This window comes from Rhinoraja longicauda, chromosome 3, assembly GCF_053455715.1.
Source record: "Rhinoraja longicauda isolate Sanriku21f chromosome 3, sRhiLon1.1, whole genome shotgun sequence".
Lineage (NCBI taxonomy): Eukaryota > Metazoa > Chordata > Chondrichthyes > Rajiformes > Arhynchobatidae > Rhinoraja > Rhinoraja longicauda.
Genome location: NC_135955.1, coordinates 96,126,531 through 96,153,401, shown reverse-complemented (window position 1 = coordinate 96,153,401; position 26,871 = coordinate 96,126,531). Strand labels below are relative to the sequence as shown.

The following is a 26,871-nucleotide window of genomic DNA, read 5'->3' as shown; positions in this document are numbered from 1 at the left end:
GACACGCAGCGGCTCGCATGCCAACTGCATTGTGAATGCAAGACTGCTTTATTAGGCAACCTGCTTCTCACTGCACAAGGAGTCAGCCCTGTGGTCAATAGGCCATGATACGACTGATACTCTTGTAGTTCATGCTGTTCACTATCCTGAAAGGCAATTAAGAAGAATGTTTCAGTAAGGATTTCGCAGAAACATAGAAACATAGAAAATAGGCGCAGGAGTAGGCAATTCAGCCTGCACCGCCATTCAATATGACCATGGCTGATCATCCAACTCAGTATCCCGTACCTGCCTTCTCTCCATACCCCCTGATCCCTTTAGCCACAAGGGCCACATCTAACTCCCTCTTAAATATAGCCCATGAACTGGCCTCAACTACCTTCTGTGGCAGAGAATTCCACAGATTCACCATTCTCTGTGTGAAAAAAAATGTTCTCATCTCGATCCTAAAAGACGTCCTCCTTATCCTTAAACTGTGACCCCTTGTTCTGGACTTCCCCAACATCGGGAACAATCTTCCTGCATCTAGCCTGTACAACCCCTTAAGAATTTTGTACGTTTCTATAAGATCCCCCCTCAATCTTCCAAATTCCAGCGAGTACAAGCCGAGTCTATCCAGTCTTTCTTCATATGAAAGTCCTGCCATCCCAGGAATCAATCCGGTGAACCTTCTCTGTACTCCCTCTATGGCAAGAATGTCTTTCCTCTATACTACTATACAGGTGATGGATAACATGCTAATGATGGGTGTCAGGGGTTACGGGGAGAAGGCAGGAAAATGGGATTAGGAGGCAGAGAGCAGCCATGGTTGAATGGCGGAATAGACTCGATGGGCCGAATGGCCTAATTCTACTCCTGTAACTTGTGAACTCAGGAGTTTTATGCGACTCATTTACCAATGATCATCATATCCCTGAATTTCTACACCCTGAAAATTCAGGCGAGTAGTGGTTTGGTATACTTTTCTAGAATTTTCTAGATTGGCTTGTTTAGTTTAGTTTAGTTTCGAGATACAGTGAGGTAACAGGCCCTTCGGCCCACCGAGTCCACGCCGACCAGCGATCCCCGTGCATGTGTAATCCTACAACAATAGGGACAGTTTACAAGCCACCAACCTGCCCGCCTGTTGTGTGAGCCTTAACTAGAACAGGCCAAGCCAGAGTCAAAGCATTGTAATGGCACTGAATACAGATTATTACAGAAACTCCATAAACCTCCATAAACCTCCATAAACTAAACTCAACTAAGCTAAAGCACATGGTCAAAAGGATGAACAGGATTTAGACAGACACAAAATGCTGGAGTAACTCAGCGGGACAGGCAGCATCTCTGGAGAGAAGGAATGGGCGACGTTTCGGGTCGAGACCCTTCTTCAGACTGATGTCAGGGGAGGGGGCGGTACTTAGTTAAGGAAGTGTGTAGATGACAAAGTGTGAAAGGGCACAGCGGTAGAGTTGCTGCCTTACAGCGAATGCAGCGCCGGAGACTCGGGTTCGATCCTGACTACGGGCGCCGTCTGTACAGAGTTTGTACGTTCTCCCTGTGACCTGCGTGGGTTTTCTCCGAGATCTTCGGTTTCCTCCCACACTCCAAAGACGTGCAGGTTTGTAGGTTAATTGGCTGGGCAAATGTAAAAATTGTCCCTAGTGGGTGTAGGATAGTGTTAGTGTGCGGGGATCGCTGGGCGGCGCGGACCCGGTGGGCCGAAGGGCCTGTTTCCGCGCTGTATCTCTAAATCTAAATCGATTTTTTTTTTCTAAAACAGGTCAAAGGGATTGTTTACATCTTATTATTTAAGCTACTTGCCGATGAGTGACTGACAACTAGTGCATCATTTGTCTTTGTTACCTGTTCACATTCGCCCTCAGCACACTGTCGGTCGGTCTGCTCTTCATACCGGGGTTGGGTCGGAACACTAAATGATCACGACCCTTTGGATCCATCTTTGGAGGCCGGTCTAACGGACTGAAATGGGACGGGTATTCGTCAAATGTGCCAGCCTTCATTCCACCGGACTGTAAACAAGAGGGGAAGTTCACAGAGTGAATCAACTGGCTTCGTTTGAGATTTTGGTTTTTAAAAAAAGCAAAGACATAGAATCGTGTGCAGCACGAAAACAGGCCCCTTAGCCCATCGTTTTAAGAAACACTTAGACAGGTACATGGATAGGACAGGTTTAGAGGGATACGGGCCAAACGCAGGCAGGTGGGACTAGTGTGGAAGTGGAATGCATTCAAGAGAGAGCTGGATAGAGCTCTTAAGGATAGCAGAGTCAGGGGGTATGGGGAGAAGGCAGGAACGGGGTACTGATTGAGAATGATCAGCCATGATCACATTGAATGGCGGTGCTGGCTCGAAGGGCCGAATGGTCTCCTCCTGCACCTGTTGTCTATTGTTGTCTATTGGCTATTGACACGTCGGCCGGTGTGGGCCTGTTTACACACTGTAAGACTCGATGACTCTAAATTCTTACTTGTAGCATCATAACAGGGCTGTAAACACAATACGCATAGATAAAAAAATAGTAACATTGATAAATTAATAACCCCAAACTCCTTAGTGCAACCAAAGCCAGTCCATAGAAGCACACAGTTAAGGTTAATGTTGTGTCATGTTCAAGAGCTTGAAGGTTAATGGGAAGAAGCTATTCTTAGTCACAGAGTCATACAGTGTGGAAACAGGCCCTTCGGCCCAACTTGCCCACACCGACCAACATGTCCCATCTACACTAGTCTCATTTACTCCCATTTGGTTCATGTCCCGCTAAATTTTTAATATCCATGTACCTGTCCAAATGTCTTATAAATGCTGTTATTGTCTCAACTACTTCCTCTAGCAGCTCGTTCCTTTTCTAGTTATACTGGAGTGAGTTCATATTCCAGCTTTGTTGTGATGTCAGGCCTGAAGCAATGTCTAAGTGATTTAGTGATGGTGTCTAAGTCTAAGTGATGGTGTAAAATCACCACAGATTTATCATATTGATACCAGGGTTAAATGTTGGAATTAGCTGCATAAGCCAGTTGGTATTATGTGAGCTTAGTAAAGGCGAGGGGTGACCTAAATGAGATATTTGAAAAGAGAGAGGTGGAAATGCAGGTGATTATAGGCCCACCGCCGATTAGCTCCAGAGCCTTTTTGGATTTGTAGTTTTGCCAGACCAGCAGGGGTTATGGGGGGAAGGCAGGAGAATGGGGTTAGGAGGGAGAGATCAGATCAGCCATGATACAAAGCTGGGTGGTAGTGTGAACTGTGAGGAAGATGCTATGAGATTGCAGGGTGACTTGGACAGGTTGTGTGAGTGGGCGGATGCATGGCAGATGCAGTTTAATGTGGATAAGTGTGAGGTTATCCACTTTGATGGTAAGAATAGGAAGGCAGAGTATTATCTAAATGGTGTTAAGTTAGGAAAAGGGGACGTATAATGAAATCTGGGTGTCCTAGTGCATCAGTCACTGAAAGGAAGCATGCAGGTACAGCAGGCATTGAAGAAAGCCAATGGAATGTTGGCCTTCATAACAAGAGGAGTTGAGTATAGGAGCAAAGAGGTCCTTCTGCAGTTGTACAGGGCCCGAGTGAGACCGCACCTGGAGTACTGTGTGCAGTTTTGGTCTCCAAATTTGAGGAAGGATATTCTTGCTATTGAGGGCGTGCAGCGTAGGTTTACTAGGTTAATTCCCGGAATGGCGGGACTGTCATATGTTGAAAGACTGGAGCGACTTGGCTTGTACACACTGGAATTTAGAAGGATGAGAGGAGATCTTATCGAAACGTATAAGATTATTAAGGGGTTGGACACGTTAGAGGCAGGAAACATGTTCCCAATGTTGGGGGAGTCCAGAACAAGGGGCCACAGTTTAAGAATAAGGGGTAGGCCATTTAGAACTGAGATGAGGAAAAACTTTTTCAGTCAGAGAGTTGTGAATCTGTGGAATTCTCTGCCTCAGAAGGCAGTGGAGGCCAATTCTCTGAATGCATTCAAGAGAGAGCTGGATAGAGCTCTTAAGGATAGTGGAGTCAGGGGGTATGGGGAGAAGGCAGGAACGGGGTACTGATTGAGAATGATCAGCCATGATCACATTGAATGGCGATGCTGGCTCGAAGGGCCGAATGGCCTCCTCCTGCACCTATTGTCTATTGATTGAATGGCGGAGTAGACGTGATGGGCCAAATGGCCTGATTCTGCTCCTATCGCTTATGAACGACTGGGGTGAGACAGGTCCTTGATTATCCTGGCAGCTTTGCCGAAGCAGCGTGAAGTGCAGATGGAGTCAATGGAAATGAAGGTGATTTGCGTGATGGTCTGGGCTACTGCACTGTTAGCTGGACTTTTGCTCCACCATCATCCCTGGCAATACATTCCAGCCCCCCCCCCCCCCACCACCCTACTCTCTGTATAAAAAAACTTGCCCTGCATTAAACTCTCCCCCTCTCACCTCATCTCCATTAAACTCTCCCCCTCTCTCCTCATAGCTGTGCCCTCTTGTGTTGGACATTTCCACCCTGGGGAAACGGTTCTGATTGTCTACCCTATCTATGTTGGTGAATCTGTGGAATCCGTTGCAATAGAAGGCTGTGGAGGCCGAGTCAATGGATATTTTTAACGACAGAGATAGACGGATCCTTGATTAGTACGGGTGTCAGGGGTTGTGGGGAGAAGGCAGGAGAATGGGGTTGAGGTGGAAAGATTGATCAGTGAATGGAGGCCAATTCTCTGAATGCATTCAAGAGAGAGCTAGATAGAGCTCTTAAGGATAGCAGAGTCAGGGGGTATGGGGAGAAGGCAGGAACGGGGTACTGATTGAGAATGATCAGCCATGATCACATTGAATGGTGGTGCTGGCTCGAAGGGCCGTATGGCCTACTCCTGCACCTATTGTCTATTGTCTATTGTGAATGGCAGAGTAGACTTGATGGGTCGATTGGCCCTAATTGTGGTCCTATCACTTATGAACATGAACGTACTGACTTAGACGAAGGGATTAAAAGTACCATTAGCAAATTTGCAGATGATACTAAGCTGGGGGGTAGTGTGAATTGTGAGGAAGATGCAATAAGGCTGCAGGATGACTTGGACAGGTTGTGTGAGTGGGCGGATACATGGCAGATGCAGTTTAATGTAGATAAGTGTGAGGTTATTCACTTTGGAAGTAAGAATAGAAAGGCAGATTATTATCTGAATGGTGTCAAGTTAGGAGGAGGGGGAGTTCAACGAGATCTGGGTGTCCTAGTGCATCAGTCAATGAAAGGAAGCATGCAGGTACAGCAGGCAGTGAAGAAAGCCAATGGAATGTTGGCCTTCGTAACAAGAGGAGTTGAGTATAGGAGCAAAGAGGTCCTTCTACAGTTGTACCGGGCCCTGGTGAGACCGCACCTGGAGTACTGTGTGCAGTTTTGGTCTCCAAATTTGAGGAAGGATATTCTTGCTATGGAGGGCGTGCAGCGTAGGTTCACTAGGTTAATTCCCGGAATGGCGGGACTGTCGTATGTTGAAAGGCTGGAGCGATTGGGCTTGTATACACTGGAATTTAGAAGGATGAGGGGGGATCTTATTGAAACATATAAGATAATTAGGGGATTGGACACATTAGAGGCAGGAAACATGTTCCCAATGTTGGTGGAGTCCAGAACAAGGGGCCACAGTTTAAGAATAAGGGGTAGGCCATTTAGAACGGAGATGAGGAAGAACTTTTTCAGTCAGAGAGTGGTGAAGGTGTGGAATTCTCTGCCTCGGAAGGCAATGGAGACCAGTTCGTTGGATGCTTTCAAGAGAGAGCTGGATAGAGCTCTTAAGGATAGCGGAGTGAGGGGGTATGGGGAGAAGGCAGGAACGGGGTACTGATTGAGAGTGATCAGCCATGATCATATTGAATGGCGGTGCAGGCTCGAAGGGCTGAATGGCCTACTCCTGCACCTATTGTCTATTGTCTATTGTCTATTGTATGCCGCTCATAAATGTATACACTTTTTATCATAAGGTCATAAAGAATAGGAGTAGAATTAGGCCATTCGGCCCATCAAGTCTGCTCCGCCGTTCAATCGTGGCTGATCTATCTCTCCCTCCTAACCTCATTCTCCAGCCTTGTCCCCATCACCCCTGATGCCTGTAATCAAGGCCCAACGCCTCCCTCAACCTCCGATCCACCAGGGAAAAGCTAAAGTGATAACACCTCATACACACCATCTTTCCAGGAGAGGCAGGTTTAAATGGCACCTCTGTTTTCTTAACGGGTGCATGAAGTTTTACTGGGGGCAAGATCTTGTCGGTGGTGTATGGGTTGCTGTCGAAGTATTCCCTTGGGTAAAGGTTCAGTCGGAATGGTCCTCCAAGGGCAGTACCTTTCTGTAAAAATATTTGGTGGAAGTAGAACGGAAGAGTTAATGTTCACCTTAAAAAGAGAAGCGGAATAGTTAGCGTTAAATGCAGTTAGCATTTGGAAAAAGAGAATATACTTTCAGAACATAATATTAATTCTGTTGAAGATGGTTCAGCCTTCAGACACTGCCCGGCCCGTCACAGGTACTGACCTTCCCACCATCATAGAAACATAGAAAATAGGTGCAGGAGTAGGCCATTCGGCCCTTCGAGCCTGCACCGCCATTCAATATGATCATGGCTGATCATCCAACTCAGTATCCCGTACCTGCCTTCTCTCCATACCCCCTGATCCCTTTAGCCACAAGGGCCACATCTAACTCCCTCTTAAATATAGCCAATTAACTGGCCTCAACTACCCTCTGTGGCAGAGAATTCCACAGATTCACCACTCTCTGTGTGAAAAAAAACGTTCTCATCTCGGTCCTAAAAGACTTCCCCCTTATCCTTAAATTGTGACCCCTTGTTCTGGACTTCCCCAACATCGGGAACAATCTTCCTGCATCTAGCCTGTCCAACCCCTTAAAAAAGTTTCTATAAGATCCCCCCTCAATCTTCTAAATTCCAGCGAGTACAAGCCTAGCCTATCCAGTCTTTCTTCATATGAAAGTCCTGCTATAGTCATAATGGCCTACCCCTTATTCTTAAACTGTGGCACCTGGTTCTGGACTCCCCCAACATTGGGAACATGTTTCCTGCCTCTAACGTGCCCAACCCCTTAATAATTTTATACGTTTCGATAAGATCCCCTCTCATCCTTCTAAATTCCAGTGTATACAAGCCTAGTCGCTCCAGTCTTTCAACATATGACAGTCCCGCCATTCCGGGAATTAACCTAGTAAACCTACGCTGCACGCCCTCAATAGCAAGAATATCCTTCCTCAAATTTGGAGACCAAAACTGCACACAGTACTCCAGGTGCGGTCTCACTAGGGCCCTGTACAACTGCAGAAGGACCTCTTTGCTCCTATACTCAACTCCTCTTGTTATGAAGGCCAACATTCCATTGGCTTTCTTCAATGCCTGCTGTACCTGCATGCTTCCTTTCAGTGACTGATGTACTAAGACACCCAGATCACGTTGTACGTTCCCTTTTCCTAACTTGACACCATTCAGATAATAATCTGCCTTCCTATTCTTACCACCAAAGTGGATAACCTCACACTTATCTACATTAAACTGCATCTGCCATGCATCCGCCCACTCACACAACCTGTCCAAGTCACCCTGCAACCTCATAGCATCTTCCTCACAGTTCACACTGCCACCTAGCTTTGTATCATCGGCAAATTTGCCAATGGTACTTTTAATCCCTTCATCCAAGTCATTGATGTATATTGTAAATAGCTGCGGTCCCAACACCGAGCCTTGCGGTACCCCACTAGTCACTGCCTGCATTCTGAAAGGGACCCATTTATCCCCACTCTTTGCTTTCTGTCTGTCAACCAACTTTCTATCCATGTCAGTACCCTACCTCCAATACCATGTGCTCTAATTTTGGCCACCAATCTCCTATGTGGGACCTTGTCGAAGGCTTTATGAAAGTCGAGGTACACCACATCCATCAGCTCTCCCCTGTCAATTTTCCTAGTTACATCCTCAAAAAATTCCAGTAGATTAGTCAAGCACGATTTCCCCTTCGTAAATCCATGCTGACTCGGAACGATCCTGTTACTGCGATCCAAGTGCTCTGCAATTTCGTCTTTTATAATTGACTCCAGCATCTTCCCCACCACTGATGTCAGACTAACTGGTCTATAATTTCCCGTTTTCTCTCTCCCTCCTTTCTTGAAAAGTGGGATAACATTAGCTACCCTCCAATCCACAGGAACTGACCCGGAATCTATAGAACATTGGAAAATAATCACTAATGCGTCCACAATTTCTAGAGCCACCTCCTTAAGCACCCTGGGATGCAGACCATCAGGCCCTGGGGATTTATCAGCCTTGAGTCCAATCAGTCTACCCAAAACTTTTTCGTGCCTAATGTGGATTTCCTCCAGTTCCTCTGTCACCCTAGGATCTCTGGCCACTAGAACATCTGGGAGATTGTTTGTATCCTCCTTAATTTGTATCCCAGGAATCAATCTGGTGAACCTTCTCTGTACTCCCTCTATGGCAAGAATGTCTTTCCTCAGATTAGGAGACCAAAACTGTACGCAATACTCCAGGTGTGGTCTCATCAATGCCCTCTACAACTGCAGTAGAACCTTCCTGCTCCTATACTCAAATCATTTTGCTATGAATGCTAACATACCATTTGCTTTCTTCACTGCCTGCTGCACCTGCATGCCTACTTTCAATGACTGGTGTACCACGACACCCAGGTCTCGTTGCATCTCCCCTTTTCCTAATCGGCCACCATTCAGATAATAGACTATCGAAGGGATCTATAGGAGACTAGACCAAATAGACCCGTTAGGCCCAAACCTCTCCTGCATTGGTGCAGCACCCTCTCCTCTCCTCGCCCCTCCCTCCCCCCTCCATCCCCCTCCACCCCCCCCTCCCTCCCTCCCCCCCTCCCTCTCCCCTCCCTCCCTAGGAGATCGATTTAAACTTTAAAATGTGAATAACTTTTAAAATATAACATCGATCTTCAATGAAATTTCTTCCATTAGCACCAAAGGGAGGACGGTGAGTAAGGTGGGCCTAAAATTGTCGCGCTACCGTGTACCGCTTTGTCTGTCGTACAGGAACAAACAAACAAACGAGTTTTAGTATATAGATGCTGTCTTTAAAAGGCAGACAGCGTCATCAAAGACCCACACATCCCTGGCCACACTCTCATCTCATTCCTACCATCGGGGAAGAAGGTATTGGAGTCTGGAGACCCTGATCACCAGGTGCAAGAATAGCTTGAACCTATTCAACAACAGGTTCAAGGTGCACAGAGTCTCTTGCGCAGAGTAAGGGAATCAAGGACCAGAGGGCATAGGTTCAAGGTGAAGGGGAAAAGATTTAATAGGAATCTGAGGGGGTAACCTTTTCACACAAAAGGGTGGTGGTTGTATGGAACGAGCTGACAGAGGGGGTAGTTGAGGCTGGGACTGTCACAAGGTTTATGAATCAATTAGACAGGTACATGGATAGGACAGGTTTAGAGGGACCTGGGTCAAATGCAGGCAAGTTGGGACTAGTGTAGATGGGGCGTGTTGGTCTGCATGGGCGTGTTGGGCCGAAGGGTCTTTTACCATGGTGTATGTGTCTGTGATCTATTCCAACCTCTGCAGTTCCTTGGGGTACCATACCATCCTGTCTCATGATAAACATCAGAGTGCTGCAGATGTATTCTCCATCTCCCACTATTCTGACAACGTCTGACTTGGCAGAGGAGGAATTTGGTTCCAACCGTTAAAATTAAATGCACTCGAGAGTATTGGCAACCAGTTGGACTCAACTCTGCATACATACACAGTTCCATATTCCACTTATTGCCTTAAATAAATGGCCCTAAATTAAGATTTTTCTGCTAAATATGTCCTTGTGACAATTCTACCAGTGAAGAAATGTAAGTAGAAGACGTTAGACTTTTACTTTAGACTTTAGAGATACAGGAAGGAAACAGGCCCTTCGGCCCACCGAGTCTGTGCCGACCAGCGATCACCCTATCCTAGGTATTTTTTCACAAAATGCCGGAGTAACTCAGCAGGTCAGGCAGCATCTCAGGAGAGAAGGAATGGGTGACGTTTTGGGTCGAGACCCTTCTTCAGACTGGCCCTATCTTACACGCACTAGGGACAATTTACAATTTAACCGAAGCCAATTAACCTACAAACCGGCACGTTTTTGGAGTGTGGGAGGAAACCAGAGCACCTCGAGGAAACCCACGCAGTCACGGGGAGAACGCACAAACTCCGTACAGACAGCACCCGTGGTCAGGATCGGACGTGGGTGTGTGGCGCTGGCTGTGAGGATTTGATTATTTTCGAAGGATTTGTTTGGCGAGGACAAACGAAGGCAATCAGAATTTGCTTTTTGGACTTCTGTCGGAAAGCAGAGACTCTCTTTGTTGAAAGAGTCCTCTAATTGGGGAGGATTTGTTCGTGTTTTCTGAAAGTCGTAGGAGCGGCAGTGGCTGGCGGAAGGCCAAGTTGCACTTGAACTGGTGGGAGCTGAGTCTGGAGCGGTGTTTGTGGTCTGTAGCATCGGAAAGCTCCCTCCCACACCGACTTTGCCCGGTCCAGGTGTGCCGGGTAAGTACGGCAACAGTGCATTGGATTTTCGTTGAAGCCGGGAGGGCGACCGAGACCTGGGGAAGAAGCCTCCGGAAGCTCCATTTTCTACGACGGGAGGATTGGCACGGACTTTTCCCTATCTTATCAAGGAGGAGACTGCTTCTGTTGCTTTGCCAGGAAAGCCTTCACAAGACTTTAAACTGCTGCAAATGCGTGGAGGTGCAGCAATAGCAGAAAGACTGCTTTGACATATAAAATACTGAGACGTTTTGTTTTGCTCCACGCCCTAAAGATGGCGGCCCCCAAGAATTATGCAGCTGCCGTACAGTCGGCAGTCTCCGTGACTAAGGGCCATGAGTCGTTGGGGCGTATACATGGGGTGAAAGTGACCTTGCAGGGCAACATTACCTTCAAGGCTGTGCTAACTGCGCTGGGGGAGACTGTTGGCAAGAAGGCCATAATGGCAGGCGCGGTGGTCAGTGGGAAGGCTGTTGTCATCCTAAAGACTGAGCAGTCGGTGGCTACCGCATTGGAAAGGGGGATCACGGTGGCTGGGATTTACATGGCGGTGGACCCATGGGGACGGCCTGTGCTGCCGGTCATGCTGTCCAACGTTCCCCCTTATGTTCCGGACGCGCTCCTGCTCCCACATGTAACTAAGCTGGGGGAGGTGCGGTCTGGGCCCACCAAACTGTTGCATAGGTTGGATGATCCCGAAATGCAGCATGTATTAACGTTCAATCGCCGCGTGTACATACAGCTGGCACAGGGGATTGATATGGAGGGGAGTTTTGAGGTTGAATGGGAAGGATTCTGCTATCGCGTGTTTTGGAACACGGGCCAAGCACGCTGCCATGCATGCAAAGAGGTGGGGCATTTCCGCAGGAATTGTCCCAAGCACCGGGCTGCCAGCTCCACCAAGGTGGCCCAGGAAGGCAGTGCTGGCCCATCTGGGGCTGCTGGTTCTACCACGGTGGCCCGTGATGACTTTGTTCCCTTGCTCCCATCCTCCATTCCCCCACCACCCCCATGTCCCATACCTGTGGCGGAGGATGCCGGTGCAGTGTGGGGGGTGGATGAGGGGCACTGGGAGAGACAGAGGAGTAAGAAAGCTAAAAGGAAGAAGAAGAACGTTCAAGCGGGACGCCAGGCAGAAGGTCACCTTAATGAGGGTCCCCCGGCAGTAGATATTATCGAGCTCGCCTCTGAGCCTGAGGGTCTGAAGGCTGGAGAGGATGAGCAGGTAGATGGCGGGGCGGAGGAACAGGCTTCAGCAATGGAGCTGACTGTACCACCGCACGCTAGTGGTTATAAGAGGAGGAGGCACGGGTCCTCTGACACGGAGAACGGCCCTGAAGGTCAGGGGCGACCTGAAGGGAGGTGTTTCTCCCCTGTTGAGGCAGAGTACCCAGTACACGCTTCCTGTGGGCAGGAGGATGCCTCTGTAGTGCAGGGACCACCTGAGAGTGGTGACACACTACCCCAGGGGGCTGTTCCCCCAGGGATTGCGTCCGCTGGCTTAGAGGGTGACCAGGGGAAGATTGATGGGGGGGACTTGAGTGTGGGGGTAGGTCCCCAGCCCATGCTCCCCATTGAGGCTACGAGTCCTATTGAGGGGTGTGCTGCCCCATCGGCTGAGGGAGCAGGGGAGACTCCGGGAACATCGCCCCCTGAGGGCCAGAGCGAGGTGGTTCCCCTGGTGGTGGGGGACGGGGACTCTCTGGGTGACGGTGCTGGGCCGGGTGCCCTGGGTGCGAAGGAGGACATGGTCGTTTCGGATCGTGTCCTTCGGTCGGACTCCAGACGTACCCTCTCACTGCCCGCCCCGGAGACTTCCTCCGACATCACTGCCCCCAATCCGGTTACAGAGGGCGGTGGGGGTGTGCAGGAGCCTGGCCATTTACCAGGCAGCTTGCCACAGTTAGAGGTACCGGTACCTGCCCCCGTCACTGATCCTGGGGGTGGGATGGTGACGGAGGAGGGACCGGGTGATGTGGCCGACCCGCCCACCTCACAGGGAGGGGTGAGCGAGGCGGCTGGGAGTCAGAACAATCCAGACTCGAGCTCAGACATTGAGTGGGAGGAGGAGGGGGACGTGGAGTCCAGCGACAGTGAGTTGATGGACTATCCCACCCGCAGCCCCGTGTCTCGGCTTGTTGATATCTGGGAACTCCGGAAGTTTCTGAAGGACAGCAGAGGGAAGAGGAATAAGGCAGATCTGGCTGTCGACCTCTGGTCAGACCTGACGGTACCCTTGCAGTCCATTTATGCCATCCTTCAGGAGGAGGGGAACATGGCAGGTGTATTGAAAAATGAGCGGCGCCAGCTCCAAGAGCTTTTTAAGTCCCTAAAGAAAGGGCAGAGGACTCGGGGAGGCTCCATTCCGTCAAGGGGGGCTGGTAAAAGTTCTTGTGCGCTTTCAAAATGAAGCTCACTATAGCCAGCCTGAATATTAATGGGGCCAGGGGGTCTCTCCGTAGGTTTCACCATCTCTCGGTGCTGAGGGACGGGAGGTACGCGGTGAGCTTCCTGCAGGAAACACACACTGTGACTAGTGACGAGCCCACCTGGCTCCTGGAGTGGGAAGGGGGGGTCTACATGAGCCATCTAACCTCCATTTCGAGTGGAGTGGCCTTCCTGTTGGCCCCATCTTTCCAGCCGGAGATTGTCAAGGTGCAGGACATTGTACCAGGCCGGTTGTTGTATCTGGCCGTGCGCCTGGATGGCGTGCCGTTACATTTTATTAATGTGTACGCCCCCAAGAGCGGTGCTATGCAGACGCGGTTAACACAAGAAGTGACCGCGCTGTTGAACACCATCGATCGGGGGGAGTGTGTTTTCCTGGGGGGTGATTTTAATTGTACCCTTGAGGCGAGAGATCGCTCTGGCATTCAGCGCGATCCGGCAGCGGTCAAGACATTAAGGGAGTTGGTGGATTCTTTTGAGCTAGTAGATGCTTGGAGGAATTTCCATCCCAACTCCGGCGCCTTCTCATACAGGTTTAAGGGGGGTGGTTCCCGTATTGACCGTGTATATGTGTCTAAGGCTTATGTGTCCTGTGTCTCGGCAGCCTCCATGCGGTTGGAGCCGTGCTCGGACCACTGCCTGGTGCGAGTGGACTTTATCCCGACGCGCACACGGGCAGGGTCCGCGTACTGGCACTTCAACAACCGGCTGCTGGAGGAGCGCCGGTTCCGGGACTCATTCAAGCAGTTCTGGGCGGAGTGGAGGGAAAGGCAGGGGCGTTTCCCATCCCTAAGGCAGTGGTGGGATGTAGGGAAGGCTTACGTCCGTCTGTTTTGCCAGGACTACACGAGGGGGTCGACCAAGGGGCGGGACTCCGAGATCGGACGGCTTGAGAGAGAGTTGCTCGACTCGGAGTCTCGCCTGGGTCAGACGGAGGGGGACTCGTGTGAGTGGGAGGAGTACCAGGAGAAGAAAGGGGCACTGAGGGACTTGCAGCTGAGGAGGTCCCGGGGCGCGTATGTGAGGTCGCGAGTCCAGATGTTGCACGATCTGGACCGCGCCTCCCCCTTTTTCTTCTCCCTGGAGAAGTGCCGAGGTGCCCGCAGGCAGTTTGTCGAGTTGCTTGTGGACGATGGCTCCTCCGTCACGGATCCAGAGAGGATCGGTGCCTCAGTTAGGTCGTTCTATGACACTCTGTTCTCCGAGGGAACATCTAGTGGGGAGGCACAAGGGGTGCTGTGGGAGGGCTTACCCGTAGTGTGCAAAGAGGTGGCTGAGCGCCTCGATGATCCCCTAACTCTGGAGGAGTTGACTGGTGCCCTGCACCAGCTCAGTAGGGGCAAGTCTCCGGGGCTGGATGGGCTGACTGTGGAGTTTCTTCGAGCCTTCTGGGGTGTCCTGGGGGGCGACTATGTGAAGGTGTTGGGGGAGAGCCTGGCGACCGGGGAGATGCCCTTCTCGTGGCGCAGGGCAGTCGTCGTCCTGCTGCCCAAGAAGGGCGATCTCCGCCTCTTGAAGAACTGGCGCCCGGTCTCTCTTCTCAGTACGGGATACAAAGTCTTTGCACGGGCATTGGCCAATCGCCTGGGGCCCATGCTGTCCCATGTGATCCACCCTGACCAGTCCTACACAGTCCCGGGCCGGTCCATCCAGGACAATATCCATCTGGTCCGGGACCTGATCCATCTGTGCCAGAGGGCTGGTCAGTCCGTTGCCTTTCTCTCCCTTGACCAGGAGAAGGCGTTTGACCGGGTGGGACACGACTACCTTCTCGGGACTCTGCGGGCGTTTGGATTCGGACCCCATTTTGTGGCCTGGGTCCGGCTCCTATACGCTGCCACAGAGTGCCTGGTCAAGGTCAATGGCTCTTTGTTGGCTCCCATTCACTTTGGGAGGGGGGTTCGTCAGGGATGCCCCATGTCCGGCCAGCTTTATTCCCTCTGTGTGGAGCCATTCCTGTGTCTCCTACGGAGGCGGCTGGCAGGTTTGGATTTGCCGGGGCCGGGGGTGGAGGTGGTTCTCTCGGCCTACGCCGACGATGTGCTACTAATGTTCACCGACCCGGTTGACCTACGGAGGATGCGTGAGTGCCAGCTGGTGTTCTCAGCCGCATCCTCCGCCAGGATCAACTGGGGGAAGTGTGCTGGGCTCTTGGTGGGTCAGTGGCAGGTGGACTCCCTGCCGGAGGAGATGGCAGCTTTTGCGTGGAGCACCACGCACCTCCTCTATCTGGGGATCTACCTGAGTCCCACTGAGGGGGCTTGGCAGGCGAATTGGCAGGAGCTGGAGGCGAAGGTGGTCGCCCGTGTGGGGCGCTGGTCAGGCCTCCTTGGTGTGTTATCATATCGGGGTAGGGCTTTGGTCATAAACCAGCTGGTGGCCTCTCTGCTGTGGTACCGGCTGGCCACTCTGGTCCCGTCCTCTCGTTTCATCGCCATGATACAGAGGAGGTTAGTTAACTTCTTCTGGGGTGAGAGGAACCACTGGGTCTCTGCTGGGGTTCTGAGTCTCCCGTTGGAGGAGGGCGGTCAGGCGCTGGTCTGCGTCCGCACTCAGGTGGCAGCCCTCCGACTCAGGACCTTGCGGAGGTACGTGTACTCCGAGTGCCCTCCCAGATGGCACACGCTGGCCACGTACTTTTTCTGCCAGGGGCGCTGCCTCCAGGAGGGATCACGGCTCCCGGTAGCGGGCATGAGTCAGCGCGCTAGGCGGGAGTTGCCTGGTTTTTACCGTGATCTCCTGAGAGCCAGGAATTTGGTCACCTTCAGCCAGGGCGCTGCTCCTCAGGGGGAGGGGGGTGCTGTGGTTGTGAGGGGGGCCGGTCCTCACCCTGTCACGGTGGGTGTCGAGGAGAGGCGTGTGCGTGGAGCGATTCCGACTGGGCTTACCCCTGCTCCGTCGGAATTGTTCATCGGGCCCACGGCACGGGTCCCTTCCCGAGAGCCGGCCCCACGCAATATGAGCCGCCTTTCCCAGATGCCCAGCGTGCCGTTCCGTGACGCGGAGAGGCGCGTTTTGTACAGGCTGCTCCTGCACACTCTCCACTTCCTCGCTCTCGTCTTCCGTCCGGACACGCCCTGGCGGTCCGTGTTACCACCTGACGGCGGGAGCGGTCCCCAGTGGAGGTCTCTCTATAAGGGGGTCCTCCCGCTTTACATCGGGGACCTGGGGTGGAGAGTGTTGCATAAGGCTATAGCCTGTAACAGATACTTGAGCCGGTTCACGGTCTCGTCTGCCGCCTGTCACTTCTGCGGCGAGGAGGAGACCGTGTACCATTTGTATACAGAGTGCGTGAGGTTACAGCCCCTGTTCCAGTATCTGAAGGGGCTGCTCCTCAAGTTCTGGCTCCATTTTAGCCCTACGCTTTTAATTTTTGGATACCCGGTACAGAGGGGGGAGGGTCGGGAGGGAGGAGGGGGTCTCCCTGTCGGTCTGCTCCTGGGCCTGGCCAAGATGGCCATCCGCGGGTCCAGGCAGCGGGCAGTCGACGGCCTCACAGAAGTCGGCTGCCTACCCCTGTTCCGGGCTTACGTCCGTGCCCGCGTGTCCCTGGAGAGGGAACACGCGGTGTCCACGGGGACGCTGGAGGCCTTCCGGGAACGCTGGTCGCCGCGGGGGGTTGAATGTATTGTTGACAGAGATGGCGGGATTTTAATGTGATAATTGTTTAATTTGTAAACTGCCGATACAGGCGGCTTTTGTTTGATCACATTTTGCATAGTATGTTTGTATGTTTTTCTTTGGAATAAAACTTTTATATATATTAAAAAAAAATAAAAAAAATAAAAAAAATTTTTTTTTAAATGGTCAGAATCAAACCCGGGTCTCTGGTGCTACCATAAGACGATGTTTGATAATTTGGTCTCCCAAGAAAACAGTCCCGAGTTATCAAAAGTTTCCTTGTTACATTCCTCTTTTTAGAAACATAGAAACATAGAAAATAGGCTTCGGTTAAATTGTAAATTGTCCCTAGGATAGGGTGATCGCTGGTCGGCACAGACTCGGTGGGCCGAAGGGCCTGTTTCCTTGCTGTATCTCTAAAGTCTAAAGTAAAAGTCTAAAGTCTCCTAGTTACATTTCTTCACTGGTGCAGGAGGAGGCCATTTGGCCCTTCGAGCCAGCACTGCTATCCATCGTGATCATGGCTGATCGTCCAAAGTTTTCTCAGTATAATTCACATAAATCTCCACATGCCTCTCTAAGTTATCAACATGATACAGTTTATTGGTTGGTAACACCACACAGCAAACGTTAATTTAGTTCCCTTTGATTCATTGTATTAAGTTCAATCAAAAATTCAGAATTTTATCAGAATGAAGGAATAAGTCTGTGACCATTGCAGTAAAACAGTACCTTGGTACTTTTTATTGTATAGGCATCAGGAGAATGTTCATATGACTTTCCTATGGTGAGATGATCATACCTGTGGATATATTTCAAAACAATACATCCAGCTTCAGTTAACCCATAATTCCACTTTTCTGCAATGATCTAAAATTATCATTACTAACCACATAAATTATTTATTACTCAATATTACCATCGTTATTGAGAGATTGATCGGTTGATTCGTAAGATCCATGCGATAGCAGAATTAGGCCATTCGGCCCATCGAGTCCACTCCGCCATTCAATCGCGGCTGATCTATCTCTCCCTCTCAACCCCCATTCTCCTGCCTTCGGTAGAAGGCAAGACACAGTTAGACTTTACTTTAGATTTTAGAGATACCGCGCGGAAACAGGCCCTTCGGCCCACCGAGTCCGCGCCGACCAGCGATCCCCCCCATACACACTAGCACTATCCTACACACACTAGGGACAATTTACAATTTTAACAAAGCCAAACAAACCTGCAAGTCTTTGAAGTGCAGGAGGAAACCGGAGCACCCGGGATAAAACCCACGCAGTCACAGGGAGTACGTACAAACTCCACACAGGCAGCACCGGTAGTCAGGGTCAAACACGGGTCTCTGTGCGCTGCAAGGCAGCAACTCTACCGCTGCGCCACCGTGCCGCCACAGAAAACAGAGACTGCTAAATGCTTTGATCGCCAGATATGGTAACTTTGGACAGAAATGCCAATTGATATTTTGTACCATGTTTGAATTAATCATGAAATATTCTCTCACCCATAGCCTGTTCCTAGTTTTCCAGGGTTGGTGTAAAGGTTTTTCTTCTGTGGTACAAATGGCGGCTTTGGTTTTGCCAATCCACTGAATGCGTCGTACGAGCCACCAATTGTTCCGTAGTAAGTGCCCAATCCACATCTAAACAAAGTCAAAACAGCGTGTTTATTTTATGCTGACATTACATTAACCAGAACAAGGCGCTTAAGAAAAATTGCAATTATAAACACCCAACGGCAATAGACAATAGGTGCAGGAGGAGGCCATTCGGCCCTTCGAGCCAGCACCACCATTCAATGTGATCATGGCTGATCATTCTCAATCAGTACCCCGTTCCTGCCTTCTCCCCATACCCCCTGGCTCCGCTATCCTTAAGAGCTCTATCTAGCTCTCTCTTGAATGCATTCAGAGAATTGGCCTCCACAGCCTTCTGAGGCAGAGAATTCCACAGATTCACAACTCTCTGACTGAAAAAGTTTTTCCTCATCTCAGTTCTAAATGGCCTACCCCTTATTCTTAAACTGCGGTCCCTTGTTCTGGCAAGGTCGCTATTTAAAAGATACTGCAGAAAATAAAATGTGGACGTGGACAGGATGTTTCCACTAGTGAGACAGTCTGGAACCAGAGGGCACAACCTCAGAATAAAAGGATGTACCTTTCATTTTAGAGATACAGCGCGGAAACAGGCCCTTCGGCCCGCCAAGTCCGCACCGACTAGCGATCCCCGCACATTAACACTATCCTACGCACACTGGGGACAGTTTACACTTACACCAAGCCAATTAATTGTACGTCATTGGAGTATTGTGTACAGTTTTGCTCTCCTAATCTGAGGAAAGACATTCTTGCCTTAGAGGGAGTACAGAGAAGGTTCACCAGATTGATCCCTGGGATGGCAGGACTTTCATATGAAGAAAGACTGGATAGATTCGGCTTGTACTCGCTGGAATTTAGAAGATTGAGGGGGGATCTTATAGAAACATATAAAATTCTTAAGGGGTTGGAGAGGCTAGATTGCTCCCGATGTTGGGGAAGTCCAGAACCAGGGGTCACAGCTTAAGGATAAGGGGGAAGTCTTTTAGGACCGAGATGAGAAAACATTTCTTCACACAGATAGTGGTGAGTCTGTGGAATTCTCTGCCACAGAAGGTAGTTGAGGCCAGTTCATTGGCTATATTTAAGAGGGAGTTAGATGTGGCCCTTGTGGCTAAAGGGATCAGGGGGTATGGAGAGAAGGCAGGTACGGGATACTGAGCTGGATGATCAGCCATGATCATATTGAATGGCGGTGCAGGCTCGAAGGGCCGAATGGCCTACTCCTGCACCTATGTTCTATGTTTTTATGTCATTGGAGCGTGGAGGGGAAACACAGGATCTCAAGGAAAACCCAGCCGGTCACGGGGTGAACGTACAAACTCTGTACGGACAACACCCGTAGTCGGGAATGAACCCGGGTCTCTGGCGCTGCAAGGCAGCAACTCTACCGCTGCGCCACCGTGCCGCACTGTAGCCAGTACAAAAAGGGCCGCAAGTTCACTATTTAAAATAAATTGCCAAAATAATACGTGGATCTGGATGTGGAGAGGATGTTTCCACTGGCAGGAGAGTCCAGGACCAGAGGGCACAACTTCAGAATAACAGGACGGACCACTAGAAAGGAGGGATTTCTTTAGTCAGAGGGTGGTGAATCTGTGGAATTCATTGTCACGGAAGGCTGTGGAAGCCAAGCTTGTGAATATTTTCAAAGTGGAGATTGACAGGCTCTTGATTAGTAAAAGGGTGTCAAAGGATAGAGTGAGGATGGGGTTGACAGGGAAAGATAATTGGGGGAGCAGTCTCAATGGGCTGAATGGCCTAATTCTGCTCATCTCACTGAGTTCATGTTGACCATCAATCACCCGTTCAAACTAGTTCTATGATATTCAATGATCCTTGCTATTAAGGCAGTGGCGCGTAGGTTCACGGGGTTAATCCCCGGGATGACGGGACGGCCATATGACGCCATCCCGGAAATTTTCCCGCTCGACCCCATTCTCCTGCCTTCCCCCCATAAGCCCTGACACCCGCGCTAATCAGAATCTATCTATCTCTGCCTTAAGAATATCCATCGATGTCCTCCACAGCCTTCTGTGGCAATGAATTCCACAGATTCGCCACAACTCTGACTAACGAAATTCCTCCTCATCTCCTACAGAAGACCATTTTGTGTCTATCATCGGCATGAACCACCTGTAAGTCTATATAACTGCAAAAATGGATTGATTGTAATCATGTATTGTCCGACTGGTTAGCATGCAACAACATTTTTTGCAGGTATAGACTAAAAAAAAACGAATATTTTGGGAACATACGAGGTTTTGTCCCCGTGACTGGGTAAGAAAACTCCACCAATGTTCTTCGCGGCCGCCTTCATTCGCCCTTGTCTTCTTGATTTAATCCGATCAGAATAGCTTTCACTTTCGAAGATCCTCACAAATACAGGATCAAAGTATCCCGCCTGTGTGGCGTTTTTTGATTTGTAGCCATCTAACATCATTTGCTTGCCTTTATAAGCCATCTCATTGAAGGGTTCTGAAAGTAGAAGACATAAAACAGTAAGTTCATGCAATGTAAAAAAAAAGACACAGAGTGCTGGAGTAACTCAGCGGGTCAGGCATCATCTCTGGAGAACATGGACAGGTGACGTTTCACAGAATGCTGGAGTAACTCAGCGGGTCAGGCAGCAACTCTGGAGAACATGGATAGGTGACGTTTCACAGAGTGCTGGAGTAACTCAGCGGGTCAGGCAGCAACTCTGGAGAACATGGATAGGTGACGTTTCACAGAGTGCTGGAGTAACTCAGTGGGTCAGGCAGCATCTCTGAAGAACATGGATACGTGATGTTTAACAGAGTGCTGGTGTAACTCAGCAGGTCGGGCAGCATCTCTGGAGAACATGGATTCGTGATGTTTCACGGAGTGCTGGTGTAACTTCTCCAAACATGCTGAGTTATTCCAGCACTTTGTCGTCCTTTTCTCTAAACCAGCACCTGCAGTTCCTTGTTTCGAAATTCATGTTCATGGAACATCGAGATAAATTATCACCATTGAAACACGCCATTGGCTCCATCTACACTTCACGCTGCCTCGGAAGGGTTACCAGCATAATCAAGGACCAGTCTCACCCCGGTCACTCCCTCTTCTCCCCTCTTCCATCAGAAGTTTGAAAACGCATAGGCATAGAAACATAGAACGTAGAAAATGGGTGTGCAGCAGTGGGCCATTCGGCCCTTCGAGCCAGCACCGCCATTCAATACGATCATGGCATAAATCCAGATACAGGGACAGTTTCTTCCCAGCTGTTATCAGGCAACTGAATGGTCCCTCTCATCTGTTAGAATGCAGTCCTGACCTCCCATCTACCTCATTTGATCTATTTTTAATCGGACTTCAATGTTAAATCTTGCACTAAATGATGTGCCCTTTATCTGCACTGCGGGTAGTTTGATTGCATTCATGCATAATCTTTTCTTTGACTGGACAATGAACAAACAAAAGCCTTACACTGTGCCTCAATACACGTGACAATAACAAACATCAATTTTTGAAGGCACCTCACAAATAGTAACCGGTCATCGTTGGAGGTTTGAGATTTTGCAAAAATAAACCTGTAGTTTTTCACATAAACAGTTTTCATTTTAGTTTACACTGCGAGGAAAGACATGCATTTTTCCTGAGGAATTTCAACAGGGTGGATATGGAGAGCATGCTTCCTTTTATGGGAGTTTTTCTGAAATTAGGGAATTACAGTTTAAAATAAAGAGCTTTGTCAGAGCTGAAGATAATTTTATTTCTTTCTGAGCAGCTCTTTCGACAATACAATACAATACAATATATCTTTTTTGTCATTGTACAGGGGTACAACGAGATCGGGAATGCGCCTCCCATACGATGCAATAAATTAATTAGCTAGTCAGTATTAATTTCAACAACCCAATGAAACAAATTGTAACAGTTTTAAAACAGAATAAAGTGCAAGTAGATCTATGCCGGTTCACTGTGCGATGTGACCATCCGGCTCAGCAGGACCGGTTTATAGCAGCTATGGCCCTGGGAATGAAGCTGTTCCTGAGTCTGGAGGTGCGGGCGTAGAAGGCCCTGTATCGTCTGCCCGATGGTAGAAGTTCGAACAGACTGTTGCAGGGGTGTGAGGAGTCTTTGTGGATGCTGGTGGCTTTTCTGAGGCATCGTGTGTTGTAGATGCCCTCCAAGGCTGGTAGCTGTGTTCCGATGGTCCTCTGAGCTACCCGCTGAAGAGCTTTCCTCTCTGCCTCCGTGCAGCTGAGGTACCACACAGGGATGCCATGTGTTAGGATGCTCTCTATGGTGCAGCGGTAGAATGTCGTGGATGGGACAGGTTTGGAGGAATATGGGCCAAACGCGGGCAGGTGGGACTAGTGTAGCTGGGCCGGTGTGGGCAAGTTGGGCCAAAGGACCTGTTTCCACACTGAATCAGTCTGCGACTCTATAGAAACACGCCCTTCAGCCAAACATATCCTATCTACACTATTCCCACCAGCCTGCCCATATCCCTCATGAGAGGAATAGATCGGGTAGGCGCACAGATTATCTTGCCCACAGAGTACTCTCAATGCCCTCTTGAGAGTAGGGGAATCGAGAACCAGAGGACATCGGTTTAAGGTGAAGGGGGAAAGATTTAGTGGGAACCTGAGGTGTAACATTTTCACACAAAGGATGGTAGGTGCATGGAACAAGCTGCCGGAGGAGGTAGTCGAGGCCGGGACTATTGTAATGTTTAAGAAACGTGTGGAGAGGCACGTGGGTAGAACAGTTTTAGAAGGATATGGGCCAAATGCAGGCAGGTGGGACTAGTGGAGATGGGACATGCTGGCCGGAATGGGCAAGTTGGGCCAAAGGGCCTGTTTCCACGCTGTCTGACTCTATCTTAGTGCAACTGAAACAATAAGACTGTATGACTCTTTGACTCTTAAACCTGTCCTATCCATGTAAATGCCAAATTGTTTCTTAAACATTGCAATACTCCCTGCCTCAACTACCTCCTCTGGCATGTCGTTGAATATTTTGAAGGCAAATTCTTGATAAGCCATGGTGTGAAAGGTGATCTGGGTAGGTGGGAACATGGACGCAATCGGATCAGCCAGGATGGTGTTGAAGAGCAGAACAAGCTTAAGGGCTGAGTGGCCTACTCTTCCCCTTATGCTGTATGTTCCATCTCCATGTAACAGAGGGGTTATTAGCACTGCCAGTGCAGAGGCTGGGCATGATTTTTCCTGTAGGAAAATAACTGCAGATGCTGGTACAAATTGAAGGTATCACAAAATGCTGGAGTAACTCAGCGGGTCAGGCAGCATCTTGGAGAGAAGGAATGGGTGATGTTTCTGGTCGAGACCCTTCTTCAGACTGATGGCGGGGGGGGGGGGCGGCACAAAGAAAGGATGTAGTTGGAGACAGGAAGACAGTGGGAGAACTGGGAAGGAGAGGGGAAGGGAGGGACAGAGGAACTATCTAAAGTTGGAGAAGTCAATGTTCATACCGCTGGGGTGTAAGATGCCCAGGCGAGATATGAGATGCTGTTCCTCCAATTTCCGGCGGGCCTCACTATGACACTGGAGGAGGCCCATGATAGAAAGGTCAGACTGGGAGTGGGAGGGGGAGTTGAAGTGCTCAGCCACCGGGAGATCAGGTTGGTTAAGGCGGATTGAGCGAAGGTGTTGAGCGAAACGATCGCCGAGCCTGCGTTTGGTCTCGCCGATGTAGAGAAGTTGACATTTGGAACAGCGTTTTCCTGTGGCGTCCTAGTGCATTGCACAATGGTGGCACAGCGGTAGAGTTGCTGCCTCACAGCGCCAGAGATCCAGGTTCCATCCCGACTGCGGGTACTGCCTGTACAGAGTTTGTACGTTCTGCCCGTGACCATGTGGGTTTTCAGTGTTGCTCCGATTTCCTCCCACACTCCAAAGACATGCACGTTTTAGATTAATTGGCTTTGGTAAAGATTGTAATTCGTCCTTAGTGCATTAGTAGGATAGTATCAGTGTACGGGGATCACTGGTTGGTGTGGACTGGGTGAGCCCAAGGGCCTGTTTCTGCGCTGTATCTCTAAACTGAACTAAATCAAAGATCTGCACTTCATCTCTTAACACCAGTTTGTGGGAAAGATTTGATAGGAACCTGAGACAATAGACAATAGACAATAGACAATAGGTGCAGGAGTAGGCCATTCAGCCCTTCGAGCCAGCACCGCCATTCAATGCGATCATGGCTGATCACTCTCAATCAGTACCCCGTTCCTGCCTTCTCCCCATACCCCCTCACTCCGCTATCCTTAAGAGCTCTATCCAGCTCTCTCTTGAAAGCATCCAACGAACTGGCCTCCACTGCCTTCTGAGGCAGAGAATTCCACACCTTCACCACTCTCTGACTGAAAAAGTTCTTCCTCATCTCCGTTCTAAATGGCCTACCCCTTATTCTTAAACTGTGGCCCCTTGTTCTGGACTCCCTCAACATTGGGAACATGTTATCTGCCTCTAATGTGTCCAATCCCCTAATTATCTTATATGTTTCAATAAGATCCCCCCTCATCCTTCTAAATTCCAGTGTATACAAGCCTAATCGCTCCAGCCTTTCAACATACGACAGTCCCGCCATTCCGGGAATTGACCTAGTGAGGGGTGATTTTTTCACACAAAGGGTGGTGGGTGTATGGAACGAGCTGCAGGAGGAGGTAGTTGAGGCAGGGACTATCGCAATGTTTAAGAAATATTTAGACAGGTACCTGGATAGGCAAATGTAGGCAGGTGGGACTAGTGTAGATGGGGCATGTTGGCCGGTGTGGGCAAGTTGGGCCAAAGGGCCTGTTTCCACGCTGTTTCACTCTATGACCAGTCACAACTATTTTGATTTATTGCCAAAAAACTTTGATGGTAGAAAAATCACAAGCTGGAGGTTAAATATATATGATTATGTACATATGAGTATGTGTATATGTACACACACAACTTTTTTTTTCTCGTTTAACATATTGTTTACATTGTACTATGTTAAAATCGAAGACACAAAAGGCTGGACTAACTCAGGACAGGCAGCATCTCTGGGGAGAAAGAATTGTTTTGACCTGTGGTTTCGGGTCGAGACCCTTCTTCAGAATATGTTGACATATACTGTTGTGCTGCCACAAGTAAGAATTTCATTGTTCTTCTAGAAACATAGAAAATAGGTGCAGGAGGAGACCATTTGGCCCTTCTAGCCAGCACCGCCATTCATTGTGATCATGGCTGATCGTCCCCAATCAGTAACCCGTGCCTGCCTTCTCCCCATATCCCTTGATTCCGCTAGCCCGTAGAGCTCTATCTAACTCTCTCTTAAATCCATCCAGTGATTTGGCCTCCACTGCCCTCTGTGGCGGAGAATTCCACAAATTCACAACTGGGACGAGATGACAACGAGACACTTTTGACTCTCGAAATAATAGCCTGGCAGCTTCCCGAGCAGTGCATTTTATCCGCTGCGAGACGAGAATAGACAATAGACAATAGGTGCAGGAGGAGGCCATTCGGCCCCTGCGAGCCAGCACCGCCATTCAATGTGATCATGGCTGATCATTCTCAATCAGTACCCCGTTCCTGCCTTCTCCCCCATACCCCCTGACTCCGCTATCCTTAAGAGCTCTATCCAGCATCTCTCTTGAATGCATTCAGAGAATTGGCCTCCACTGCCTTCTGAGGCAGAGAATTCCACAGATTCACAACTCTCTGACTGAAAAAAGAAATTCCTCATCTCAGTTCTAAATGGCCTACCCCTTGATTCTTAGACTGTGGCCCCTGGTTCTGGACTCCCCCCCCTCCCCCCCCCCCCCCCAACATTGGGAACATGTTTCCTGCCTCTAACGTGTCCAACCCCCTTAATAATCTTATACGTTTCAATAAGATCCCCTCTCATCCTTCTAAATTCCAGTGTATACAAGCCCAGCCGCTCCAGTCTTTCAACACATGACAGTCCCGGGGAGTAAATCTTATACGTTTCGAGAAGTGAAAAGTGTAAGAGCTTACTTGGCGTCCCGTCTATGTAGGGATCTTGGACGGTGATGTAGGGCATCTCCTGGAAGAGGCCGATGCGCTCCATGTCGCTCTTTCCCGAGTCTCCAGGCATGGTTGGGCTTGGGATCAGACTTTGCCGGCTGCCAGGGAGATTTAGACTGGGGTTTGAAAGTCACCGGTGGGGTCTAGAGGAGGAGGAGGAGGAAGGGGGGGGGGGGGGGGAGGGAAGGGGGAACACAGAACACAGATGAGAGGTGACTGGCTGGTCGAGGTGTGTGCTCAGCAAACCTCCATTCGGGTTGAGTGAGTGAGTGGGGTTCGTTTTTTGCGCGTTTGATGGGATTGTTTGTAGAGAAGAGGGAGGAGAACAGGACCAAGCAGTCGCGTCAAAGGCGTTGTGTTTGTGGCGTCTCATCACCAAGGCAATTGCGTTGGGAACCACGTTGCTACAATGGGTGTGTGTGTGTGTGTGTGTGTGTGTGTGTGGGTGTGTGGGTGTGTGTGGGGACAACAAGGACAAGTTGTACAGCAAAACGCTTTGCCACAACTCCCCATCAAAGTTTAAAAAACAAAAAAGAACCCAAAAGAAAACGTTAACACCCCGCCCAATTGCACTGATGTATCTAAACCCCCCCCAGGTTTAAAGATCAGGAAACGAAAATAGAGAACTCTCCT

At 49.6% G+C, this 26,871-nt stretch overlaps 1 protein-coding gene across 1 annotated transcript; it reads right to left on the bottom strand.

Annotated features, from left to right (window-relative positions):
• cfap96 (cilia and flagella associated protein 96) lies at window positions 1-26,308 on the bottom strand. The gene is made up of 7 exons (XM_078397094.1): window positions 26,209-26,308; window positions 20,491-20,710; window positions 18,143-18,280; window positions 17,368-17,437; window positions 6,179-6,340; window positions 1,849-2,015; window positions 1-146 (listed from the first exon to the last, which is right to left on the bottom strand). The coding sequence occupies exons 1-7, from the start codon at window positions 26,306-26,308 to the stop codon at window positions 95-97; spliced, it is 909 nt and encodes a 302-aa protein (XP_078253220.1). The 3' UTR covers window positions 1-94.
• Window positions 26,309-26,871: the final 563 nt, after the last annotated feature.

Coding starts and splice junctions, on each gene's coding strand:
- cfap96 (XM_078397094.1), bottom strand. CDS start 26,308: ATGCCTGGAGACTCGGGAAAGAGCGACATGGAGCGCATCGGCCTCTTC. Junction 6,341..17,367: donor ATACAATAAAAAGTACCAAG/GTACTGTTTTAC, acceptor ATATTTTTACAG/AAAGGTACTGCCCTTGGAGG. Junction 2,016..6,178: donor CTGCCTCTCCTGGAAAGATG/GTGTGTATGAGG, acceptor TCTTGTTTACAG/TCCGGTGGAATGAAGGCTGG.